At 45.2% G+C, this 26404-nt stretch overlaps 1 protein-coding gene across 1 annotated transcript in view; it reads right to left on the minus strand.

Annotated features, from left to right (window-relative positions):
• Positions 1 to 1833: 1833 nt before the first annotated feature.
• Positions 1834 to 26404, minus strand: part of LOC146208741 (uncharacterized) — a 30240-nt gene continuing 5669 nt past the window's right edge. Inside the window, exons 2-5 of the mRNA XM_084579335.1 lie at positions 5022 to 5161; positions 4338 to 4405; positions 3017 to 3100; positions 1834 to 2258 (exon numbers count right to left, since the gene is read on the minus strand). Coding sequence (XP_084435461.1) covers positions 2122 to 2258; positions 3017 to 3100; positions 4338 to 4405; positions 5022 to 5161 — 429 coding nt within the window. The 3' untranslated portion in view covers positions 1834 to 2121. The remainder of the gene's footprint in view (positions 2259 to 3016; positions 3101 to 4337; positions 4406 to 5021; positions 5162 to 26404) is intronic.

The following is a 26404-nucleotide window of genomic DNA, read 5'->3' on the forward strand; positions in this document are numbered from 1 at the left end:
ACAGACTGTGACTTTCTCACCTCCTCTCCTCTTCTACCATCCCCCTTTAATCTCCCATTCCCCTTCCACAGTGCAGGGTAGCCAACCGGAATTCATTCTTTCTGGTTAACATCCCTGCCTTCCGCCCTCCTTTTATCCTCCTCCTCCTTCCGCAATAAAAGAGGTGCATATTTCTTATATTTTACTAACGTCGTTATCCACGGATTTTTATTCACACTAATTAAAAAGAACGGCAATTATGCTCAGTAAAGGGTGCAAATTTCTAGTGTTGCAATTTAAATTTTGCACTTGTGTTTTCCAGCCTGGATAAATGCTAAAGGATTTGAGAACATGTAATCTGAAATGTACGAAATACCGAAAGCATTCGCTAGCAAGGTGCTTAAATTTTCTCAGCGAGAGCTGTCGCTTTATGAAGCGTGTATCCTGCTTGTTAAATATTTGCGCCAGGATTGGATTAGTTTGGGCTACAGATTACACCGCATACCCGCTAGCTGAAGGAAAACACACCAAGTTGCTGTCAAATAGAGCGAAGACAAAAGACTGTTCACGCGACTTGGTGCACTAAAATGTTATAGCGCAAAAAGGAGTATCGCACACAGACATGGGGACGACACAGAACACACGTACGCGCACTACCAGCTGCTTTATTGCTAGAAGGGGACACCTTAAATACGGCAAAAAATGCCTGAAAAGGCTGTAGAAAAAACATGAAAGATAATAATGAAAGAACCGACATAGTAGGATGCACGTGCAGGCAAGCACGAGCATATAGCACTCAAATTAAAATTCTCAATTCTTTATTCATACGGTGAACAGCAAGACGCTTCCAGATGGTTAAATTGAGCATTAAAAAGAGATACGGATGAGATGCTTACGCACTCAGTGCTAAACATATGTTTGTGGTGGCGTACTAAACTGCTCCAGGCCGTCCTATCTGAACTTTTGCCGAGAATGCTTGTCCGATCAAATCCCGCCACACTTCTTTTGCACCGACTTAAGTGCACATCTAAATATGCGTACTTGTCTCTAGTATAAGACTGCAGAGGAACCCTTCACAAGCGGTGTTTCATGATTTGCGTTATATTCGTGTTTTTTTAGCACTAAAAATGCGTGGGCACAGCTTTCCCATTTCGTTGCGTGCCGGGAAAAGAACAGAGCCACAATGTCTGCTTGTCACTTTTTTGAGGTTGTGCGAACTTTGATGGATTCTCTGACTAGGGACTTTTTTGTTGTTATCTTGCGTGTTTCTTTTCGTTTAACACTTGAATTTTTGTAGGAGAGAGAGACGCCCTAAAGCTGGAGAACCTTGATGACGAGTACGCACAATTAGTTTCGCACAAAAGTCAGCGCAAAGGATGTGTGGCAAGAGTTGATCGGACGAAGAGTCTCTTCAAGCGTTCAGGCAAGACGGCCCGGATTTGTTTAGAAACCTACTACATAAGGACTCCTGCCAGTGTGGGCGTCACCACCCCTTCCGTATCTCTTATTGACGCAGATTTTGACTGTCTAAAGCGGCTAACGGTTGATCATATGACGAAAAACTATTTGCAATCTTAACTTGAATGTTATACTCCTGCTTGCCAGCGTGTGCATCCTACTATGTCGATTATTTCATGAATGTTTGTTGTGGTTTCCCCACTTTTTTTCCCACTCTTTTCCTGGTATATAAGTTAATGTGCCACCTTCGGGCCACAAAGGAGTAGGTAGTAAGCGTTTGTTTTGTGCGTTGTCGCGCTGTCTGTGTATGGTTGTGTCTTTTGTGCTATAGCTCTTTAGCGTACAATAATATATACCAACTCGTACAAAAATGTTTTAATGAAACCACACCACTTTATTACGTGAAACTGGACATTATTTGCATATTGAAAGCAGGCGGCAACTGAGAAATGAGGCTATCGTTTGCCGCCTTCAGTGGGATCAAGGATAAAAACGAACTTTTAAAAGAGTGCTTGAAGAGCTTCCTTTATCTTGTTCACCGTTCCAGGGCATATTTGGAAAAGCTATGAAATCTACGTGCTACAGTGTTCTAAGCTTCCTGAAGATCAATATCACGCCACGGCATAAATTGAACGTGCCCCCTTGTATAGATTCGTGTGAGAAATCACCACCGTGAAGCTGAGCCTAGTAATCGCCTTCTCCATCCGGACAGAGGTCTCTGCTGTGCTCTGGGACTGTGACACCGCACGTGTCCACAAAATGGTCGATGCATTCCTGCGGCACTGCGTCTTTGACTGCCCTGCGAGTCCACAGTATGCACCCTGGAAAAAGTGCGGTAGAACGGACGGTTGAGTCTATTTCTTTTCAAGAATATTGAAGATCTTGTGGCAAATGATTGGAAACCTTGTTTTTAAAACGCACTTGCTCAACTGGCTTTTATTCCAGATCAATAACCAAATACTAATTTTCTTCATCAGCAACTCAGAAGAAATTTCAGGTTCGCGCTGTTAAAAAATATAACGTGCCAGAACTTACACCTCATGATTTGCCCATCACGGCCGCGGCGGCCACTTTTCTACGGAGGCGAAAAGCAAGACGCCTGTGTGCTGAAAGAGCATCAATGTCCGTTAATGATCTCGGATGGTCGAAATTTCAGAAGCCCTCCGTACAGTACTTCTCACAGCCTGAGTTGCTTTGGGACAGTATACCCTTTAAAAACCAACCAACCGTGTTTTGCTAGGCATAGCGCACATACAGGTATGCTCCATGTTTTCTTTGTCGATAGACGTAGAATAAAGTGCTTATATATGTGGAAGGAAATCGTGCAGAGCTCAAGAAATGAGATAGAGAATTTGTCATGTCGTTACTCCTTGTAAACACGCTCCTTCTTTTAAATAACGTATGCGACGATCACTGAGTAGAATACAAGTTAACGGGTTAATACTAGTGGTTGATACTATTATCTCTATCTGGTTTATTATAAATATATTGGCACAAAAATGCATAACCTTATGAATATGAGGTTTTTAGCGACACTCTTAACGATCACCGAATTTCTCCAGTTCAAAGAGAACCTTACGGTCTTGGTCGTAAAACTCAGCTGCCACGACTACGCAGTTTTCAAAATCTGTGTAGTAGACCATCCCTTCCATCTCCCTGAGATCTGCGAGAGCAAAAAAGAACGTCTTGAGGAATTGAGTGCACTAGGTTCACACTTTGTGCAAATAACAGTGTGCAATCAACGCTTTAAAAGGCGGACATGGAAGTATCGATTGATCGAATAAAGGAAACAAGCAGACAGTGTTAGTACTGGACTCAATGTTGGCGTAGTTTCTGTATTCATTGTAACATGATTTTATCGTGGTGTTGTGCCCTATTGCAATCCAGAAATCAGAAGAAGTTCATTGTAACAGAGTGTGTGCGCCATTCCCACACGCTTAAGCTAATGACTTTTACTGCAGTCGACAGGGGCTCATCCGCCTTTCGTGTATTGAGTGCTCGGTGTATTATTAATGCCTGGTTTGAAGTTCTCGTGCCACCATTTAAATACTGAGGTATGGCATTGAATAAAGAACTGTCTTATCATTCTGTTTTTTTTTTTTTGTTTGCGCAAAAAACACGACACAAAAGAAACGAGGTAGACAGGACAAGCGCTTGTCCTGTCTACCTCGTTTCTTTTGTGTCGTGGTTTTTGCGCACAAAAAAAAAAAAAAAAAAAAAAAAAAACAGAATGCTTAGGCACCAACTAGCCTGCAAAAGCGTACTCGCAACTGTCTTATGCCTACTCCAAGCGAAAACCTCAATATTTTATTAAACTGACTAAACCTTTACGCCACTAAGACATTGCAGTGCTGCTGAACTTGAAGACGCGAGCCGATCCTTGCCGAGGCGGCCGTATTAATAAAAATAAATTACCCGTACGCTGTGCGATATCAGCTCATGACAGCTAAATTTAGTAGCATAATATATTTTTGAGTCTTGCCTTGCTGCATACCTGAAAGTACATACATCGCTTCAATGTTATAAACATAATTAATTTCCAATAGTATTACACATTGGCATATCTGCGATATGACGTTGTTTCGCAGTGGCAACGTTACAAGAATTATGGACTAAAACGAACAGAAATATTTGTGGGCATTCTTCGCGGAAGATTAAAGAATATATCCGAAATCGAACAGCTATAGTGAAGCCTCTTATTCTCTGGATCAATATGTCCTGCCATCCCAAAATGTATGTTCAGATGTAAAGTATAAAAAGCATACATGGCATATTCCCCACTCGCTTTCTCTTTGTTTTCCCAGAGTAGGTATAAATGCAGACAGTGAAACATATATTTCGGCCAAAGGGATTCAAAAGAAGTGACGTGTGCGCACACATTCTTCACGAAGCGCGATTACCTCCAGCTACTGTAAAAGCAACAGTCCCAGGGGCCTCTCCCCGCGAAATGCGGAATGGAATGGTCAGCCTGCGAGAATAAACAGTGTAAATACAAAAAGTACAATATCCGTAACCACTAACCATTACAAATAGAGAGCGTACTTGACATCAGAAACTAGGTTTCTTCACGTTCAAAACTTGGTTGGGCGCTCCCCAAATAAGCTTCGCCCACCTCCAAAATTTAGGTGGTGCACTACGAAAATTTCGTCAGGTATACCTCAAACGTGTTTGGGCATTTACGAGTTTAAGGCTTAGCAAGCCACCACTTTGGTTGGTGGGGTGGAAGCGGCTTTTAATTTAAAGTGTTTGTGATTACTGCATATGAATGATATGATTCATATCGTTTTCTTCTCCATGGCTTGCTGTATACTGATGCTTTCTTTCCTTTCGCTTCGTTTTGTACAGTAGAAAAATCATTTGGGTTTTATTGCCCCTATTTCTCTCTGCCAGATGTTAATGAAAAAGGCGCACTACCCGCAGTTTTGTCCTCTCTTTATCAATGCACCCGGAACCGCAGAGGTTATTGCGGCTGTCATTGTAGACAAAAAGCATTTACTGTGGCAAGTTTTTGCTTTTGCATTTTGCCATTCTCTTGAGGGTCAGAAGTTGGCCGCGATTTGAAAGCCTTGAGCGCGTATACTTACCCTGATGCAGAGAATATGAAATTATACGTTGCTGCATGGGCCTCGGGATCGATTTCTGTTCTGTAGGCGGCCAGGCACTCGAATATGGTGTCGTTATCTGCGTCCGAGATGGCTACCACGTGCTCGAATTTTTCCATTACCTGCGTTGCAGAGAGAAGCGCAGTTCCCCATAGATAATGTGTTTGTGTGTAGTAGGGCAAACAACATTTTATCATTGTAACTTATTTGGCTCGTTGGTTGAAGCAGTTACAATGTGCCGTACCATTTGTCGCCGAACTGCTTTCATTGTGAAAGTACAGCTAGAAGCAGTGTGAGACGAGACACGGGAGTGAGAGGCCTTCGTACTTCGCAAAACGCTGCCACCAACAGAAGACGAGAATGGGTGGCACCAAGGGCAGGCTCAGAAAAATAAGACGACTAAGCCTAATTTGCAAGCGCATTTGCCGCAGACTCTTATAAACTGTCGGTGGCAACATTTTGCAAGTCGCTCCCTTGTTCTCTCTCATATTGCTTCTACCCACATGTTAATTTCTTTATGTGCATATCGCTTTACTTGATCGATATCTTCAGACTTTTCACCAAATATAAATTGTCACTCTTGCGTATTTGCGCTTTTCTAAAGAAATGATGCCCCTAAGCCTGCGGAAAATAACAACTTTTCTTAGAAAGGGCTGCACTTGGAAAATAAAAGCGAAATTGATCAAACAAAGGGCCAATTTGGCTTGGTCAACCAAGTCTTAGTGGAGCGCTCCATCTCCGTCTTGCAAAGTATGACGCGAGTGTTAGTGAATCGTCATCCTGTTTCGTATAGATATATACCTTTCAACTCGCGTGATCAGTAATGCCTAAACGGTGGCTCCATGTTTTAATACATACTGATCATATTCTACTCGTATGCTACCGAACTATGTGCATGGCCAGCAAACAAATATATAAAGCTGCATTTAAGCATTCGGTACGAGCATGTCTACATGTAATATAGGAGTGGCGCGGTGGAATCAGGATCTAAAGGCCACGGATCCTATCTTATCCTGACAGCAATGATGCTGCAGTTCGCATAAAATGTGTGCTCCTAGTGCTCGCAATAAGCCATTGGAGAGGAAGATTCTGGCACGGATGCATCTTTTCAACAGAGATCACATTTCTCGTGCCGAACTTGGACGAGTCACCCGGATGGTTGCCGTGCCTTTCCAGTTTGCCCCAGCTTGCCAACGCACCCATCCCCTTTTGCCGGATTGGTCAAACCTTTACCCCTTTCGCTGCTACCGATTCTGAACGCGGCGACGCTGCAGTGGATATAAAAGCGGCACTCCTGGTTCACGATGGACCATTGCCAAGGATAGTACTGGCACAGGTACATCGGCAAAACCCTAATCACGGTTCTCACGTTGCAGTTATGTATTACTTGGTCTTCGTGCTTTCCATGCAACGTATAAATCTTGTCTTGGTCTCCCTCCAGCTAAGAGACATATGCTTGGTGGCATGATCAATATTGCAAAGAATGGGACGGATAAATGTTGATGACGTTCCAGAAGCAATGAAAGAGATGCAAGTATGTTTGTTAAGCTTTGCAGCAAGTTGAACGCCAAGTATTATGCCTTCAGTCACGACCCTGGCACTGAACAGATGTTGGTCAAATTCTGTAGTAAATATTTGAGAAGTTTAAAAACTGAACAGAAGCTTTGGGATTTACGCGAGCAAAACCTTTTTAACTAGCGACAGTCAACCTTTCTATGAGCATCTACTTCGAGGAGCAAAACTGGTCAAACATCAGGCTCAGTTGAATCATCAAATTTGCAGACACAGTTGCCTTACCGAGTTGAAAGCGTTTCTAAGAATGTAAATATTCATTGCCACTAACTTGAAATTCGCAAATTCAAAACTTCTTTGGCGCTTCCAGAAAAAAAAAAGGGTTGGCCACTGACGGAAAATTTGAGAAAACTCTTTATATGTGTGTGTTTTTGTTGTGTTGTTTTAATGGAGCAAAAGCAACTAAAGCTGACATGCACCAAAGCCAAGTCATTATATGAGTATTAAACACAAAGAGTGCAAACATAATTGCGTTTACCAACAGTAGATCTTGGGCTATGCATAACCAATACCCTCAAATGTATACTGCACATTCATAAAGTAACTCCTAACATCATACGGTGCTCATTTACCCAACAGTTATCTGGGATCCCTTTCGCAAAAATAACATCAGAAAGTTCGATGGGCTGCAGAAAAGGCAGTTAATTGTTTTATCCATAACTACTGCATCCGCACACCATCCGCGGCATGTTTAAAACTAACCAATTTGCTGCAACTAAGACAGCGTTATCAAATGCCCAGATTAAAATTTATCGATCAGGCTGCAAATAGACTTGAAAAAGTTATGTATCTCTCAGCTACATTCGGCAAGTGGGTGATTACAAGGTAGGTGTGGGCGATGGGTGGCTGTTCCTGGCCTTACGGAACTGGGACTGGTATGTCACCCTCGCTTAATTGTGGCGGGGGCTAGCGTGCCACTGGATTTGTACCTGTTGTAGGCCGTCATTGCACCCGCCACCACTTAGTTGGTGGACGACGGCTGTTGCTGCGCGCGTCTTTCTCTCCCTCTTGAGGCGATCAAGCGTCCCCGCCCGTCCACCACCGCAATTGTAAATGTGTTCTTGTCCTCATACTCGGCGAAATCTACATAGTCAGTCAAAACCCGCTCCCCAGAAACTGCAGAGGAAGCGGCGATAGCACTAGCTATTACTAGTAGTAATGCTGTCGTGATCTTCAGCGATTCTAGAACAGCCATCCGAAATTTGGCGAGGGGCAGAATATCTGTCACAGAGGCGCGATTGCTGAATCGGGCCAAGGGGCGAGGGACTACGGAGGCGGAAATTGTCTGGGTACCAGCACACTCTGTGAATCCTGGGAACGAGACGGCTCACATGAATGCTTAGGTTTCATCAGCCGAGTAGGCGAGCCGGACCTTCCGGGAAGGTCCACGAGAGATGGGCTGGTGTCCTTTCATGACATTACTAATCATATCAAACTTGAGCGGAGGATTTACCCACCCCCGGACAAGCACTTGGTGAAGGCGCAGGAATGCGTCTGGCGACGATTGCAGACTAGATGTTTCTTCAACCCATACGTGTTGAGCAAAATCTACCCGGACATTCAGCCGGAGTGCAAATGGTGTCAGGAATTGGCAACCTGTGACCACATATACGTGTTGAGGAAAATCTACCCGGACATTCAGCCGGAGTGCAAATGGCGTCAGGAATTGGCAACCTATGACCACATATTATGGAGCTGTAGCATAGCACCGCCACCGGCGGATATTATGCGTGATCCTTCCCTCGAGCAGTGGGAGGCCGTGTTGGCCAGCTCAGACCCGGTCGTCCAGACCAGGGCCGTGGAGTGGGCCGCCCAGGTCGCCGTCAGCCATGGGTTGATGGCCATCTAACACGGAATCGTCCACACATGTTCTCTGACGAAAATAAAGTTTTTCCATCCATCCATCCATTCTCTCCCTCTTCTTTTTCTTTCTTCTCTGTTTTCTCTTCTGTCCGCACGAGGCAGCGGAGGTGCCTCAGCTACATAGCCAGTAGCAGGCCCGTGTATTTTCTATTCCTTCTGCCTACAGTTGCAACAACAGCAGACCGTACACTGTGGCTCTTGTCGCGTGGCGTTCCTTGGCGCGTGTTTGTTACAGTGCTCATAGGAGCGACGGCACAGCGTCACTCCTATCGCGCGGCATTCTCATTCTCATAGGAGCAAGAGCAGATGTGTTCAAAAGGGTAGAAGAATGCCGATACAACCATCTGCAAAAACATTCTGCTCAGACGTTCACATGGGTACACTGCCAGTTAAGACATGGTTGCATGATAAAGGTTTTTACGCCCCTTGGTCGACAAATTGCTTTTTATGTAAACAACCTGAAATCATAGATCACGCATTTTAGACTGTCGGGAACGATTTTCTTCTGGAATGTGTTTAAAAGGACGTTAATGAAAGACCTTTAGTTACATCCGAATGGTACACGTTTGTTGCCATTAAAAATTATAGGAATTTTCTTATGAGGTTGGTTGGTTGGTTGGTTGGTTCATAGGAAAGGAAAGGCGCAGTATCTGTCACACTTGCTCCGTGGACACCTGAACCGCGTCGTAAGGGAAGGAAGGAAGACGGGAGTGAAGTGGAAAGAGAGAAAGGGGAGCCGTAGTGGAGGGCTAGGCTATTATGCTTCTTGGTCTCCATAGTGTAGAGAAAACACCGACACAGTTCAACACTATTGATGTTGTTGTCAGATCTGTGCGTAGTCATTTCTTTGAAGATGTCGCGTGCCTGAGGGAATAGTATTGGGGGATGCATGACCAGCCAAACTGGATGAACATTCTTGGTGAACTGATACCGTTAAAAAAACTTCAACATGCCGTGTTAAGGCAACTGTTGCTTACATCGTAACGCCACGCGCCTTTTGTCTAAGTGCAATAAAGAAAAATAATATCCCGGTGTGGCTTAATCGGTTACCGCACTCGACTGGTGAGCGCAGGGGTGGCGATTTGCTTCGTAATGGAAGATGATTTCTTAATTTTTTCTTGAAGGTTAAACAGAATCCTGCCGCCATTTCATTGACTGGTTTATGTGACATATTCTGTGTACGGACGGACAGACACACACGAGCTTATGAAGGCTTTCGCCTTAAAAAAAATGATGTTTGCTACGTTAACCTGACAGTGTACTTTGTCTTCACTTGTTTTTTGTTGCTCGTGAATACCTTTGTGTTACTTTATAGTCTCACCTTACTACAATTCCTTGCGGCCCGCCGCAGTGGGGCACTGGTTAGGGAGCTCGACTGCTGTGCTTGATGCGGGACCGAATCCCGGCCGTGATGATCGCTTTTCGATGGAGGCAAAAAGCAATGCGCCCATGTGCTGTGCGAGGTCAGTGCATGTTAGATAACCCCAGGTGGTCGAAATTCCCGGAGCCCTCCCCTACTTCATCTCTCATAGGCTTTGGGTTGTTAAACCCCATAAACTAAAGCAAACCAACAAATTTTCTTGTGTATTGCAGTATATCTTAATAAATAACAATGGTGATGTCCCTTGCAAGTTTGTAGTCTAAATTATCTTAGGTTTTGACGATTTAGTGTATCCGAAACATTGTTGATGTTCAGAGAGCGTTGCAGTAATGCCAATGATTCCCCATGGTGTCTTAAATAAACGGAAGCGCAGATGTGTGCATCAGAAAGTCGCTTGTACCGGCGACTGTCGATAGCTTATTGCTTTAGGAAAGAATAGTTCAGGATATTTTCTTAAATTTGAATGTGCTAGGTAGCCTTTCATAAAGGCTCCTAAGAAGACTGCCATACATTCCTAAATGACTTCAAACCTTCTCTTATGGAGTGAACGACATTAAAAAATACTGTAATTATCGTCAGCTGTAGTAATACTGATACATTGGGCCAAGGTCATAGACGGTCGTGTTATTAACCCATGACTTCGGCATTGGCTCCGGCGCTCGCTCACAACGCAAACACAGGAGCCAACGCCGGAATTGTCTTACCTTATATATGGTTGTATATGTGGTGTGGTAGTCTACACTACCATGCCATATCCTTAGAGCTGGAGTTTAAATGTCCCCCATCGTTTTTAATACCGATTTACCAATCCTGCATTTGCCTCAACAAAAATTTCGGGGTTTGCTTTAACATGTATTGACATGAACATTAGCGCCAACCTATACTTTCGCTTGAGCATATGATACAGTAGTGGTAAACACCGCGCCTGCGCCGCTGCCTTTTTTGCGCCAGATAAGTGATAGCCGTAGGAGGCCTGTCAGTATACTTAGGTTTGTAAATAAATCTGAATAGACTGAATGGAAACCAATGCTATATGAAAGAAGTTTTCAAACGAATGCAAATAAATATTGCCGCAAGTGCACGTTATAGTATAATCATGGAAATAATCACTGATTATGCCGTTCAATAAATCATGACATCGTTGGCACGCTCTAGTAAAATAAATCACCGATATTTGGGCCAGTTGGTAATGATCCATATCAAAACCCATTCGCAGCACGAATAAAACAACGACAAGAAGAAAACATACAAGAAAGGACGAATGCTAGTCTTGTGTGCTTTCTTCTTATCGTTGTTTTATTCGTGCTGCGAATGGGTTTTAATATGTAAAATAAATCAGAGGGAGCATATTTTACAGTAATGTAAAGAAGATTATATTGAGGAAGAGTCATGATTTCTTTAAGTAAAGAGAACAGTTTTGATTTCAGCAAGCAAATAAACTCGTGAATGGAAATTTAAAGTAATCGTGTGTTCTATGTACTCCATAGTTATGCCTACCGCAAAAAAAAAAAAAAAAAAAAAAGAAAGAAAACATTGGAAGGGTTCAACGCTGCTGAACCAATCATTTAGCGAAAGCATTAGCTGCGGATGACCGAGCGTTCTTCTTCTCTTTTTCTTCTTCCTCAGCCCACATACAAAGCCCCGCTTTAACCAAGCCGTATGAACGTGCCTTAGTGACCTATAGGGGTAACGTAAATGCCAGGGTCCTGACTGATTCTGACATAACCGTCCCATGTAGAACGAGAGACCCAAGTTGGCAGCTCCTGCCAGCCCACGTGGGGTGTGACGTCACAGCGTATCGTGAGTAAGACGTGGCTACCGGCCGCGCTACGCTGAAGTCTCGAAACATAGAGTAGTATTGCTTTCGCAATAAAAAACAAAACAAAAATAACTACAGCCTCAGTTGGCCTAGTGCCCAGGTAAATATATATTTACAGTTTAGTTTAACTACCAATCTATTGGTACCAATTTAGTTTCAGACATGGATAGGATATTTTATTTACATTCTCTGCCCCAGTTTAATTATTTGAATTTTGGTTTCATGAAAATAAACGTTAAATTGGCTTGGTTTGGTTTGCTTATGGGATTTAACGTCCAAAGGCGACACAGGCGAAGACAGACGCCATAGTGGAGGGCTCTAAAAAATTTTGAGCCACCTGGAGTTCCTAACGTGCCCTGACATTGCACAGCACACGGGCGCCTTGCTTTTCGCCTCCATCGAAAAGCGGCCTCCGTGGCCGGGATTCGATTCGGCATCTTTGCGCACAGTAATCGAGTGGCTTAACCCCTGCACTACCACGGAGGAGAAATTTTAAAATTAATTAACTAGTTTAATATTGCGTGTATTAGCTAACATGAGTGTCCAAGCAACATTACCCTCAGTATTTATTTATTTATTGTAAGTACCTACAGCGCCCATGAGGCATTATTGTAGGGGGGATACAACTACATAGAATAACACATGCAAATAAGATATACGGAAACTTGTTAGCAAGGTAACACACCACACTGATCGAACACTAAATGAATTCGCAAGTAGTATAAGTGATAACATAAAATACATTAACACAGCGCTGGCAAATGCACGAGATCTGGAAGAAATACATCACAACAGCATTTCAACAGCACTTTGGAAGTCAGGTACACAAACTACATCATTCGGAAGCTTATTCCAGTCCAGAATTGCGTTAGGGAAAAACGAATACTTAAATACATTAATGCGGCATTGATAACTCTTAATCTTTTTCGTGTTGTCTAGTCTCTCCGAAATGTAATATGGCTGTTTTAGATAAGTGTTTTTATTAATACCGGTACAATCATTGTAAATGCTGTACAAGAACTTCAGCCTGTAGATTTTTCTTCTAGTTGCTACAGTCTTCCACCCAATACGGTCGCGAAGTTCAAAGCTCTTGATACGAAAATTATAATTGCCAGTCACAAACCTTGTAGCGCGTTTCTGTACCCTTTCTAACTTGTTAAAGAGAGCACACGTGAAAGGGTCCCATGCAACACAAGCATATTCTAATACAGGCCTGACATTTGTTAAATATAATGTTTCTTTTAGTACCTGGGGAAAGCTTTTAAAATTCCGCTGGAAAAAATACAAGAGACGAGAAGCTTTCGCCGTTATCATGTCGACGTGGGCTGTCCAGTCTAGGGATGCTGTTAGTGTAACACCAAGATATTTAACCTTATCAATAGTTTGAATAGTATCGTGGTTTAAAAGGTACGATCCAAGAATTTTCTTTTTTCGTTTGTAAACTGCACATGGAAACACTTTGATACATCCAATGCCATGCCCCACTTCAACCACCAGTCACAGATTTTGTCAAGGTCAGCCTGTAATACGTACAAGTCTTCAAGGCACGTGGCAGGGGAATACAAAACGCAATCATCAGCATACAGTCTGACAGTGGAGCTGAAGCCGATAGGTATATCATTGATGAATATGAGGAAAAGTAATAGTCCAAGCACAGAACCGTGTAGCACTCCAGATAAAACATCCACAGGTGATGATGACGTACCATTGATTACAACCTGCTGCTGGCGTGCGCTTAAATAATCATGCAGCCAACCGAACAGGTAGTCAGGAAGGCCAAGGCAAGATATTTTTTGCAGAAGAAGGTGGTGCGGCACAACATCAAAGCCTTTTTAAAATCTAGAAATATGGCGTCTATCTTAAAACAGTTGTTAATACCAGATGCAATGTCATGAATAAACTCAGCTGCGTTGCACATGACAGCCCTGATCGAAAACCATGCTGCGCTGATGTGAAAAAACTGTTATTTTGAAGGTGTTTTGCAAGTCCAGAATAGATAATGTGCTCTAGGGTTTTGCAGCAAACAGATGTTAAAGATATGGGGCGGTAATTGGAGACCTGGCTGCGATCACCTTTTTTGTGACCTGGTGTGATATTGGCTATTTTCCAATCTTTGGGTAGTTTAGTAGTCTGTAGTGACTTGTTCAAATCAAATCAAATCAGATCAGTTTATTCAGACATCCTATGATGCTTAGGGGCACGGACAAAAAGCCCTCGATGGGCTTGACGAGGTCCGTGCCCCTTACAAGGCATACAGTGGACAGCGTTTGATGCGTCAATAGCAGAAATACACTAGCAGGACGCAGCTGCTCATAAACAGAAAATCATTAAGAAGGATACAAATATGATACGAATAACAATGACAAACTTTTAGGTTATGGAACATGACAGATATGAATAAAGTAACCAAAAATGGACTAATATGCTCTGCGCAGTGCTTTAGAATATAGTTAGGAATGCCGTGAGGACCTGGTGCGGAATGTGCATTTAGGTTATGTAGAAATAATTTGACAGCTAGTTCGGTTATAACCATATCTGGCATTGCATTCAGTGGTTCATGCTGTTCTGTAATCACGTCTGAGCACCAAGCCGAGAAGACGGAATGAAAATATACATTGAAACACTGTGCTCGTGCTACGTCGTCTTTCAGTAAATTTTCACCATCCCTGATGGCAGGAATACCAGCAAAATCCTTTTTGTTGCATTTAATAAAGCGCCACACTTCTTTTGGGTTCGTCTTTAGTTTGTATGGAAACGAGGATAGGTACAAGCGCTTTTCTGCCTTTAATTCGCTCGTAAGGTTAGCAGTCAGGATTTTCAGTCGTGCGTACACAGATGGGTTTATCGTTTTACAAAACTTTTTATAAACCTGAGCTTTCTTTCTAATCGATGCACGCAATCTTTTATTGATCCATGGTTTATCCGCTCGCTTATTAGGTGACATCAGCCTTCCGGGAATAAACTGATCAATGAGTCATTTTCATCCAAGTGTTTGTCATTGTGAACATTCTTATCTTTCTCCGCTTCCGTTCTTATTATCTTTGCATCTATCCATGGCCCATTCTATGTCTGATATCCTTCGTGTTTTTCATAATGTTCTTGCGCTTTGCCTGATGTATGCCTTCGCTTGCTTCTTTTTTTTCTTTTTCTTTTTTTTTTGTTTGAAAACTTACGCCCGCTTACTATTGTGCAACTTATTCATTGCCGAAATTTTTATAATAGGTTTCAATTTGATTATATCTTTTTCCGGATCCTCTACCACACTTGTGTATTTATACTCATGTATTCCTGATGGGAGGTCCCCCAGACAGTCTTACTTCGGGACCTCCTACTGTACAAACTTTTTTATGCACTTATGATTGATTTGTATTTAGTTTTAATAAACCTTCAAACCTTCAAACATTTGTAGGGCCGGTCGTGTCATGAAAGGTAAGAATGCTTCTGAATTTACAAACTGTGCAGGCCTATTTAAGCCCTTGCCTGCTGCAGTCCTATTTGAAAAAAAAAAAGTGCTGGTTGTTTGCAATAAATGCTTCTTCATAAACACTTCGTTCTCTGGTTATCTGAGCATAGTTTACAGCCATTTGTTCCACTACGGTGGATGTGCTCTACGACTGTCAGAATAAAGTATTGTACAATACCAGTATTTTTATTTGTTACTCCTGGGGGATAAAAAGGCACTTGGCAGTGAAGAGTTTAACATATTTTACAAAACAAAATCAAAAACAGGTCACTACACGAATGTCATTTGATATTTCGAAGTCATGTGAACGGGCAACAGTAGTGTTACCGCTGAAGAGCACCCGCCGAGTTCGTGTTCTGTTTGGTTGGTATTTACTAAGACACAGTCTTGGGAGACCATACCTTTCATTCAGTTCAGTTCAGTCGCTCAGTCGTGTCCGACTCTTCGTGACCCTATGGACCATGTCACGCCACGCATACCTTTCACAATTTACATAAATACTCTACCTGTCTGCCTATGTAGTACCTCTGGTATTATGCATTCTAAAGATAACTCCATCTGGTTATTGCGGACTTCATTGAAGCGCATATTTTACCCTGAGGAGCTTCAAAGAGTGTAGGAACAGTTTCGAAAACAGAATTTCTCTGAACATTGTCAAGACAAAAAACATTGCTTTTGCATCTCCCATTACAAATGCCAGAACGCCTCTTGAAAATGTGGATTGACGATAGCGACACAAAACAAGTCATGACAATTCACTACATTGGCGTAACTTACATTCTGCAGTGAAATGAAAACCGCTCACTGAAGAAACAAACGGTATTGATGTATTTTTATTCTTAATAAGGCACGGCAGTATTTTGAGATGCCACGTCGATTCATTGCTCTTCAAGTTTCTAAAACATCACATAATTTCCAAATAAAAGTTCACAAATGACTCGTCTAATAAATATAAAATAAATCAATTGCGGTGAAAACGAAATAAAATACTGACAATAATACGGGAATACAGCAATGGACCGTTAGGCCCCGAATCATATAGGCTATTTCGTATTGGTAAAAGCGCGTTATCATGTGTACCGCACTATATCTCGCATGATGTAAGGACGTATGCTATATAGTATTTGCATAATTACCAAGGCACTAATTTATACAGTACGGGTTAAAAAATTAGCAACGTGCCTGCCGGATAGAGGTGAGCCTACACGTATGAGTGTATGCTTGTGATTACAACGAACGTTCTGAAGAGATGTGTTGTGAATGTGCTGTTATGAGGCGCGAACTAATCATTCCGTTATTGTGACAGAGGAAGCAGGACGCATATCTGCGTGGGCTAGAAGTGCATTGGGGTACTGCCTCCTCATATCGGAAAAGCAGGGCCTAGGTACCCCCCAAATAACAATTATATATATATATATATATATATATATATATATATATATATATATATATATATATATATATATATATATATATATATATATATATATATATATATATATATATATATATATATATATATCTTGTGGAAGAAGGCTAGGTCAAGACGGCGAGGTTGTGGCGGCAAGGACAGCGAAGCCTTGTCCAGCGTTTTAATCCGGTCACCAACCCAGGCCCGCGCCAGAGCCGGCGCCGCGGGACGATGATGATGGTATGTACAAATGAAAGAAGATGGTGATGGCATGTACAAATGAAAGAAGGTCCACAGAAGGCTCACACAATCTGCCCGGGGGGTCGGAAGCGGCCAGCCTGGCCGCTCCTAACTAACCGATGTACCGCGGCGCACAAACGGTTTCAAGCGAGAGACATGAACAATTTCAGTTCCACGGTGGCGTCGATCGGCTGGGGGATCAACAGGCGTGACTTTGTAGTTAACTGGAGAAGTTTGGCTGATGATCTTGTAGGGACCAAGGTAGCGGTGGTGGAATTTGTCACTAAGGCCAGGGGTGCACAGTGGAGTATAAAGCAGTACTTCGCCACCGGGACGATAAGAGACCACGAGATGCGTAGAATCGTAGCGGCTCTTGCGGTCTTCCTGGCACGCTGCTGTGTTGAGGCGGGCAAGATGACGGCATCTGGCCACACGAGATAAGAACTGGGTAGGTACCGATGTGGAGTAGTCGGGCGTAGAGAAGAAGGAAGCGTCGATAATTGTAGTGGGAGGACGGCCATAAACGAGGAAAAATGGAGAATAACCGGTAGTCCGTTGTACTGCTGTGTTTTAGGCGAAAGTGATGAATGGTAGAATAGTGTCCCAATTTCGATGATCCGGTGTGATATACATGGAGATCATATCCGATAAGGTGCGGTGAAATCGGTCAGTCAGCCCGTTAGTCTGGGGATGGTAGCTCGAGGTTGTCTTATGAAGGGTGGATGACGCGTAAAGAACTTCGGCAACGACTGTCGATAAGAAGGCCGTCCCGCGGTCACTTAGGAGCACCCGAGGAGCGCCATGACGCAATACAATTGTTTGCAAAAAGAAATTTGCTACTTCTTGAGCGGAACCGGTCGGTACAGGTGCTGTCTCAGCATAGCGTGTAAGGTGGTCGACAGCTGTTATAATCCAATGGTTACCCCTATCGGAGAGAGGTAGGGGACCATATAAATCGATGCCGACTACGTCGAATGGCGTGGCGGGACAGGGAACAGGTTGTAGAAGGCCAGCGGGTGAAGAAGTCGGCCGTTTGCGACGTTGGCATAGAGGGAAGGATGCGACGTATTTGGCAACGCTGGAAGATAGGCCAGGCCAAAAGAATCGTTTTTTCACGCGGTCGTAGGTTTTGTCAACTCCAAGGTGACCTGCAGTAGCGTCATCGTGGAGAGCCGCCAGTATTCGTTGACGAAGCACACGCGGCACGACTGGTATCCAGCGAGTTCCATCAGGGCAATACACGAAGCGGAGTAGGATGCCATCTTCGAGCTTGAAATTGCGAAGTTGTCGGCGAAGCCGAGCATTGGGTGGGTGCGAAGCGCCAATAAAGCGGTCGATGATGGGACGGCAGTAGGCATCGGCTAATTGCTGTGAGCGGAGAGTGTGTTTGTTCTCTGAGTCGTCAAATGAAACTGTTGTGATATACGTCGGCGAAAGAGATGGTCGGCTGTGGTCATAGGTGGAAATGCATTGGGAAGAAAAGCAGCAAGCCGATTGCGAAAGTGGACAGCGGGAAAGAGCGTCGGCGTCTTGGTGTTGGCGACCCGATTTATAAATGACGTCAAAATTGTATTCTTGCAGGCGTAGAATCCAACGGCCAAGTCGGCCTGTCAAATTTTTGAGCGAAGACAACCAGCAAAGAGCATGGTGATCGGTCACAACTGTGAAGTGCCGACCGTATAGGTAAGGGCGAAACTTTTGGACAGCCCAGACGACGGCAAGGCACTCCTGTTCTGTAATAGTGTAGTTTTTCTCAGCTGGAGTCATAGTCCGACTGGCGAAGGCAATCACTTTCTCACGCAAAGTTGCATCGCGCTGCAGAAGTACAGCGCCAAGACCGATACCACTGGCATCAGTGTGCAGGATGGTTGGAGCGCTGTCACTGAAGTGGCCAAGAACAGGGTCTGATGTGAGGGCGTGCTTCAGGTTATTAAAAGCAGCTTCGCACTGTTCAGTCCACACGAAAGGGCTGCGTGCTTTAAGTAGCTCATGAAGTGGTGCAGCAATACTTGCAAAATGCCTTATAAAACGCCGGAAATAAGACGCCAGGCCGAGAAAACTGCACAATTCTGTAGTCCGTTGTGGACGAGCAAATTTCAAGACCGCGATGATTTTTTCAGGGTCTGGACGAATGCCGTCATGGCTGACTAGATGTCCCAATATTTTAATTTCCTTCTGTGTAAAGTGGCACTTCTTGGTGTTGAGCTGAAGGCCCGCTGAAGCGAGACACGTGAGGACCTCATTCAGGCGCGTGAGATGGTCGTTAAAAGTTGACGAAAAGATGACAATGTCATCCAAGTAACATAAACAGGTTCTCCATTTTAGGCCACGAAGCACAGTATCGATCATCCTTTCAAATGTCGCTGGTGCGTTACAAAGTCCGAAAGGCATAACATTAAATTCGTAAAGGCCATCGGGAGTTGCGAAAGCGGTTTTTTCTTTATCGTCCTCGTGCATAGGTATTTGCCAATAACCTGAGCGGAGGTCCAAAGTCGAGAAATATTCGGCGCCTTGGAGAGAGTCAAGGGCGTCATCAATTCTTGGCATTGGGTATACATCTTTGCGGGTAATTTTGTTGAGTGCGCGGTAATCAACACAAAAGCGTACCGAGCCGTCCTTTTTTTTAACTAACACTACTGGGGAGGACCATGGACTTGTCGAGGGACGAATAATATTGCGATGGAGCATGTCATTTACATTTTCTTCAATTACCTTTCGTTCAGAGAGGGAAACCCGATAAGGCCGTCGGCGAACGATAGAGTTACCTTCAGTAATGATGCGATGGTGCGCAACACTAGTCCGTCCCAGTGGTGAGGAAGTGGCATCAAAAATGGCTTGGTGTTGTCGAAGCAATGTCAGCAGTTCTTGGCGTTGGTTCGGCGTGAGGTTAGGATTAATAGTCTGTGAGAACAGAAAGAGAGACGTCTGTCGAAACACGGTGCTGAGGCTGAGGGGCGGTGAGCACCATCAAGGACAAAGGTTGAACATCCACCTTGCAAGGGAGAGAAGTTCCTTTTCGGAGCACGAGGGATTCACGTGAAGTGTCAGTGGCCGCTACTGTCGCTGAGCCGTTGCAGAACCTCACAAGACTAGACGGGAAGGCGATACCGCGTTCAAGAGACGATAAGATGGTGCGATGAGTACGTCCCCGTCAGCGATGTGGTCAGAAACAACGGTTAGCAGTTTTTCGCACTGAGAAGGCAGAACAGTATCAGCGGCGGCAACGAGGGGATGATGTCGTTCAGAAACTTCAGATGAAAAATCGCTGTCTGTCAATGGATAACACGGTCGCCACAAGAAATTAACGCCGAAGCGGTTGACAAAAAATCCCATCCAAAAATCATCAGATGCGCACATGGAGAGAGCACAGCAAACTGCACATGATGGCGGACGCCGTCAATAACAACTCGTACGGTGCACTTTGCTAAAGGGCGCAAAGGGACGTCATTGGCTCCACGGAGTTCAGGCCCATCATATGGTGTCGTAACTTTTCGCAAACGGTAGCACAAATCAGCGTGAATGACAGAAATTGCAGCCCCTGTATCAATCAATGCTTCGACCGGTAATCCTTCAGCGAAAACAGAAATCACATTATACGGGCGATCTGGAGGACTTTTGGTAAGTTCGCAGACTGCAGTTTGACCTCCGGAAACTGCAACGCTTAGTTTTCCGGATGGCGGACAGGGAGAGTTGTTGCGGGTCGGAGAGGGAAAACTGAGCGGCGGTATGGGGATAGGGACCGACGTCGGGACGCATGGGTTCCACGAGGCTCAGACGAGGATTCTGGAGGTGGGGATGTTCTTCGAGGTGGGCTGGAAATAGGAGGTCGTCGCTGATAATATGAGGGTACGTCACTTTCGAATGCGTCATAACCACGCCGCTCGTTCTGAATACGGCGACGGCAGAAGCGGAATATATGTCCTCGTATTCCACAGTAATAGCACACTGGGCGAGAGGGGCGCCAGGGTGCGTAATAGGGTGGCGTAGGCTGAGCCGTCGTCACGGCGTTGATGTGGTTGTAGGGCGATGCCAGTTGTGGCGGCGGAACAAAAGGAGGGGGTGATGCTGCGACGTGCGCGTAAATCGATGCTTGGCGGGGTTTTAATCCGCGTTTTAATCCGGTCACCAACCCAGGCCCGCGCCAGAGCTGGCGCCGCGGGACGATGATGATGATATGTACAAATGAAAGAAGGTCCACAGAAGGCTCACAATATATATATATATATATATATATATATATATATATATATATATATATATATGTATATATATATATATATATATTGTTATGGACGACAAGGAAGAAGCGGGCAGTGGCGCTGGCAGGAGCGCTCGCGCTAGGCCCGCGAGCATTCATTAAACGTCATCTACCATCGTCATCGGTCATATTCTCTCTCCTGTCTTCATCGGCTTGCCGCTTCGTAACATTTGGTTGGAGGTGCGATTCATCCCCATCCTCGCTGTTCCCCGTCGAAGCCAACCGTACGCCGGGTCCATCGGCCGAGAGCCCGTGGAGATCGCCGAGCAGCTTCGCCCCAGCCCTTCAAGCCCAGACCTGAACAACTACCACCGCCCAGCCCCCAGCCCGGACCTGAAGACAAGGAGAAGAGACATACCGATCAGAACCGAGATGAAGGACCTGAAAGACCCGAATGACCCGAAGGAACTGATGGACACGAACACGCAACCCCCGCCCAAGCTGCCCGACGTGACCTCGAGCCATCGGTCCCATGGACTCTGGTGACGGATGGTTGACAGCTCCAAGGGAGGCGGATCACCCACGCATCCGACATCGTACCGGCAAGCCGTTCTATTCTTCCTTCTTCCTCTTCTTCTTCAAGCATACAGACACGCCCATCATCCCGCCATAAAATCATTAACATCACTAAACTTCCTCGTCCACGATCGGGACGATCGCTCGGTGGCCCCGGGTCATGTTACGGACGACAAGGAAGAAGCGGGCAGTGGCGCGGGCAGGAGCGCTCGCGCTAGGCCCGCGAGCATTCATTAAACGTCATCTACCATCGTCATCGGTCATATTCTGTCTCCTGTCTTCATCGGCTTGGCGCTTCGTAACAATATATATATACATATATATATATATATATATATATATATATATATATATATATATATATATATATATATATACCGGGTGTCCCAGCTAACTTGAACCAAGGGGTACAAAATAATATATTTGAGGTAGGTCAGTGAAACCAGCCTCCTTGCGCACTACAGGCAATTTTTTGTTTTGCAATTACTTAGCTAATTATGTTAATTTTTCTAATTTATTAAATATCGACTTTAGACCAAACATGTGAATTGGAAAGTTGTAGAGTACCTTCAGAAACCCCCATTTCATTAACTGCGATAAAGAAAATCTCACGTGTATCTTTTTTTCCGGGCTCAGAAGAAAGCCCGCGAAATACAAATAATACCACGTGACTAGCGCATTTGTGCGCCGTGATTGTGGTGCTCTCAGTCGTGGTTTGAGCGAACGAAATCAGCTGCGGCCGTGTCTTCTTGACCCCGTTATAGCGGCAGGCCGATATGCCTGCGATGGCTTCTTCGCCCGCGTCAGATAGCCGGCCCACGTGACGGTGCAGTAGCAGCTAGAGCGGCGAGCCGACACCACCGACATTCTAACAAGGCCTCCTTCTCTCCCATTAGCAAACGTCACGACAAACGAATGAGCGATAAGGTATTAGCCACTGAATCTGCGCATAAAGGATTGGGTAAAGGGGCGAGATGACATCAAGTGACTCGACTAAAATTAGCGCTGCACCTTCATTTGCCGGTTCTTTATCGCCATCCCCCTGTCGTGATGTAGGCTGCTGCGGTGCGCAGGCCTGGCCAAAATCGCGGTGGCGACGGGCGAGCTCGAGCTCGCTCGAACCATCGCCAACATTTCTGCCTGCCGCTGCAACGGGACCATCGGGTCACGGCCGCAGCTTATGTCGTTCCCTCAAACCACGACTGAGAGCACCACAATCGCGGCGCACAAATGCGCTAGTCACGTGGTATTATTTGTATTTCGCGGGCTTTCTTCTGAGCCCGGAAAAAAAGATACACGTGAGATTTTCTTTATCGCAGTTAATGAAATGAGGGTTTCTGAAGGTACTCTACAACTTTCCAATTCACATGTTTGGTCTAAAGTCGATATTTAATAAATTAGAAAAATTAACATAATTAGCTAATTAAGTAATTGCAAAACAAAACATTGCCTGTAGTGCGCAAGGAGGCTGGCAGTTGAATGCAATTGGTTTCACTGACCTACCTTAAATATATTATTTTGTAACCCTTGGTTCAAGTTAGCTGGGACACCCGGTATATATATATATATATATATATATATATATATATATATATATATATATATATATATATATATATATATATATATATTGAAGAGGGGTTTATTGGCAGTTATTCGGAGGACTGGAGACGGCGACCGGTGACACAAGGCAATCGCAGAGCGAGACACAATATCGTCCGAACAAGACGGTCCGAGCTCGAGCTCTCAGTGCGCGCGCCAGCTGATCGGCGTCTTCATCGTCATTAACTTCGGCGCTGTATGATCGTCTTCCTTATAATTGCCCCGGCGGAAAGAGGGAGCCATCCTGGCGACTTAGGGCGAAGGTATGACAAGGGGATCGTAGTATGGCTTAAGTGGACTGACGTGAACAACTTCTAGCCCGCGGCGACCGTGGTCTGAAGAAGGCGTTGCCGGCTCCACGACGTAGTTAACTAGTGATGTACACTCTAATACACGATAAGGGCCATTATACTTTGCAAAGAATTTTGAATCAGCCGGAACACAGAGCCAAACGAGGGTGTTGGTAGGAAAGTCAGCAGCGGGCTTGCCGTGATCGCTCTCATGTCGGCGAACATCTTGAATGTCCGACGTGAATGAGCGCGCCAGCTGACGGCACTGCTCAGCATCACGGGCAACAGCGGAAAGAGAAGTGTACTCTGAACTGTCGGGGTGGTAAGGAAGTATGGTGTCCAGTAGACAGGAAGGCTCACGACTGTATAGGAGAAAGAATGGGGAAAATCCAGTCGTTGCCTGAGACGCTGTGTTATAGGCATAGGTGATGTATGGAAGCACCTGATCTCAATTAGACGCGTCAGAAGAAACCGTGGCGAGCATGTCACCAAGCGTTCGGTTAAACTTTCTGTGAGGCCGTTGGTTTGAGGATGGTAAGCTGTGGTGGTTCGATGTATTGTTTGGCAAGCTTCCAACAGCTCGTTGACCAGTTGAGATAGCAAGACGCGGCCGAAGTCACTGAGAAGTTCACGAGGAGCCCCGTGACGTAGAACGAAGTGACGCAGGATGAAGGAGGCGACGTCACGAACACTAGCCGTAGGCAGGGCTGCAGTCTCCGCGTAGCTAGTGAGGTGATCCATGGCGACTATTATCCAGCGGTTGCCTGATGTCGAAGATGGAAGGGGACCATAGAGGTCGATGCCGACACGATCAAAGGGTCGCGCTGGACAAGGCAATGGCTGTAATGGGCCGGCGGAGGGGCGCGGAGACAACTTCCGCTGCTGACAAGCAGTACAGGACTGAATATCATCATCATCATCAGCCTGATTATACCCACTGCAGGGCGAAGGCCTCTCCCATATTTCTCCACTTAACCCGGTTCTGTGCTAGCTGCATCCACTTGACCCCTGCGAACTTCTTAATCTCATCCGCCCACCTAACTTTCTGCCGCCCCCTGCTACGCTTGCCTTCCCTTGGAATCCAGTTTGTTACCCTCAGCGACCATCGGTTATCCTCTCTTCGCACTACATGTCCTGCCCATGTCCATTTCTTCTTCTTAATTTCTACTAGAATGTCGGTAACTTGAGTTATTTCTCTGACCCACTCTGCAAGCTTTCTATCTCTTAATGTTACCCCTACCATTTTTCGTTCCATAGCCCTCTGGGTTGTCTTCAACTTAAGTAGAACTCTCTTCGTTAGCCTCCACGTTTCAGCCCCATAGGTGAGTACAGGCAAGATGCAACTGTTGTATACTTTCCTCTTGAGCGATACCGGTAAGCTGCTAGTCATAATCTGCGAGTGCTTGCCAAATGGGCTCCATCCCAATCGTATTCTTCTTGTTATTTCCTTTTCGTGGTCCGGGTCTGCGGTTACTACCTGTTCTAAGTAGACATATTCGCCTACTACTTCCAGTATTTCGCTACCTAATGTAAACTGCTGTTCCTTCCCGAGGCTGTTGAACATTACCTTAGTCTTCTGCATATTGATTTTCAAGCCTACCTTTCTACTTTTCCTGTCTAGGTCATCAATCATTATTTGCAGTTCATCCCCCGAGTTGCTTAGCAAGGCAATGTCATCAGCAAATCGCAGATTACTGAGGTATTCTCCATCTACCCTTATCCCTAACTGCTCCCATTCCAAGTCTCTGAATACTTCCTCTAAACAAGCTGTGAATAGTACTGGGGAGATTGTGTCTCCTTGCCTAACACCTCTCTTTATGGGAATTTTGTTACTTTCTTTATGCAGAACTGTGGTTGCTGTTGCTATGGTTGCTATGGTTGCAGAACTATGGACTGAATATAGCGGCGGACAAAGTTGTACATCCCCGCCAGTAGTACCGCTGGCGAAGACGCTCGTATGTCTTCAACAGGCCAGCAAGTGCGCTTTGCGGGTCGGCATGGTGATGGGCACAAATTTCTGTGCGAAGATGGCGGGGAATGACCAAGAGCCATTTGCGACCATCCGGGCGATAGCTTTTGCGATACTGCAGACCACCCCGGATCGTAAAATGGGAAGCTTGGCGACGAAGGGCTCGCGGGAATGAAGACGTTGAGGACGCGGTGAGGACGTCTAGGAGCGAAGATATCCAGGGATTCCGGCGTTTTTCAAAAGGCAGGTCGTCGGAGGTGAGGGTTGCAATGGAGGGTTCGGATATCGAGTGCGAGGGTGCAGGAGAAGGTAGCGGCGAGCGCGACAAGGCGTCAGCGTCTGAGTGTTTTCGCCCCGATCGATATATCACTTCAAAGTCAAAGTCTTGAAGGCGAAGAGCCCAGCGTCCGAGGCGCCCAGAAGGGTCTTTCAGGGAAGCCAACCAGCAGAGGGCATGGTGGTCGGTGATGACGTTGAAGCGGCGGCCATATAATTAAGGGCGAAACTTCATTAAGGCCCACACGAGTGCAAGACACTCTTTCTGTGACGGTGTAGTTAGATTCAGCTTTCGTTAGCGCTCGGCTAGCGTAAGCAACCACATATTCGGAAAAGCCTTGCTTGCGTTGAGCGAGGACAGCACCAAGGACGATGCCGCTGGCGTCAGTGTGCACCTCTGTAGGAGCGGATGGGTCGTAATGGCGGAGAATGAGCGGCGAAGTTAGCAGACGTCGGAGCATAGTGAAAGCATCGTAGCAAAGTGGGGTCCATGTAGTCAAGTCGGTGGGACCATTCAGCAGTTTTGTAAACAGTGTAATGATGGTAGCGAAATTGCGGACAAAACGGCGAAAATATGAGCATAGGCCGACGAAGCTGCGCAGCTCTTTAACAGACGTCGGTTTCGGGAATTCAGTGACCGCACGTAGTTTGTCCGGATCGGGCAGGACGCCATCTTTGGACACGACATGACCCAGTATTGTCAGC

Source organism: Amblyomma maculatum, chromosome 1 (assembly GCF_055883805.1).
Source record: "Amblyomma maculatum isolate TAMU_Amacu chromosome 1, ASM5588380v1, whole genome shotgun sequence".
Taxonomy (NCBI): Eukaryota; Metazoa; Arthropoda; class Arachnida; order Ixodida; family Ixodidae; genus Amblyomma; species Amblyomma maculatum.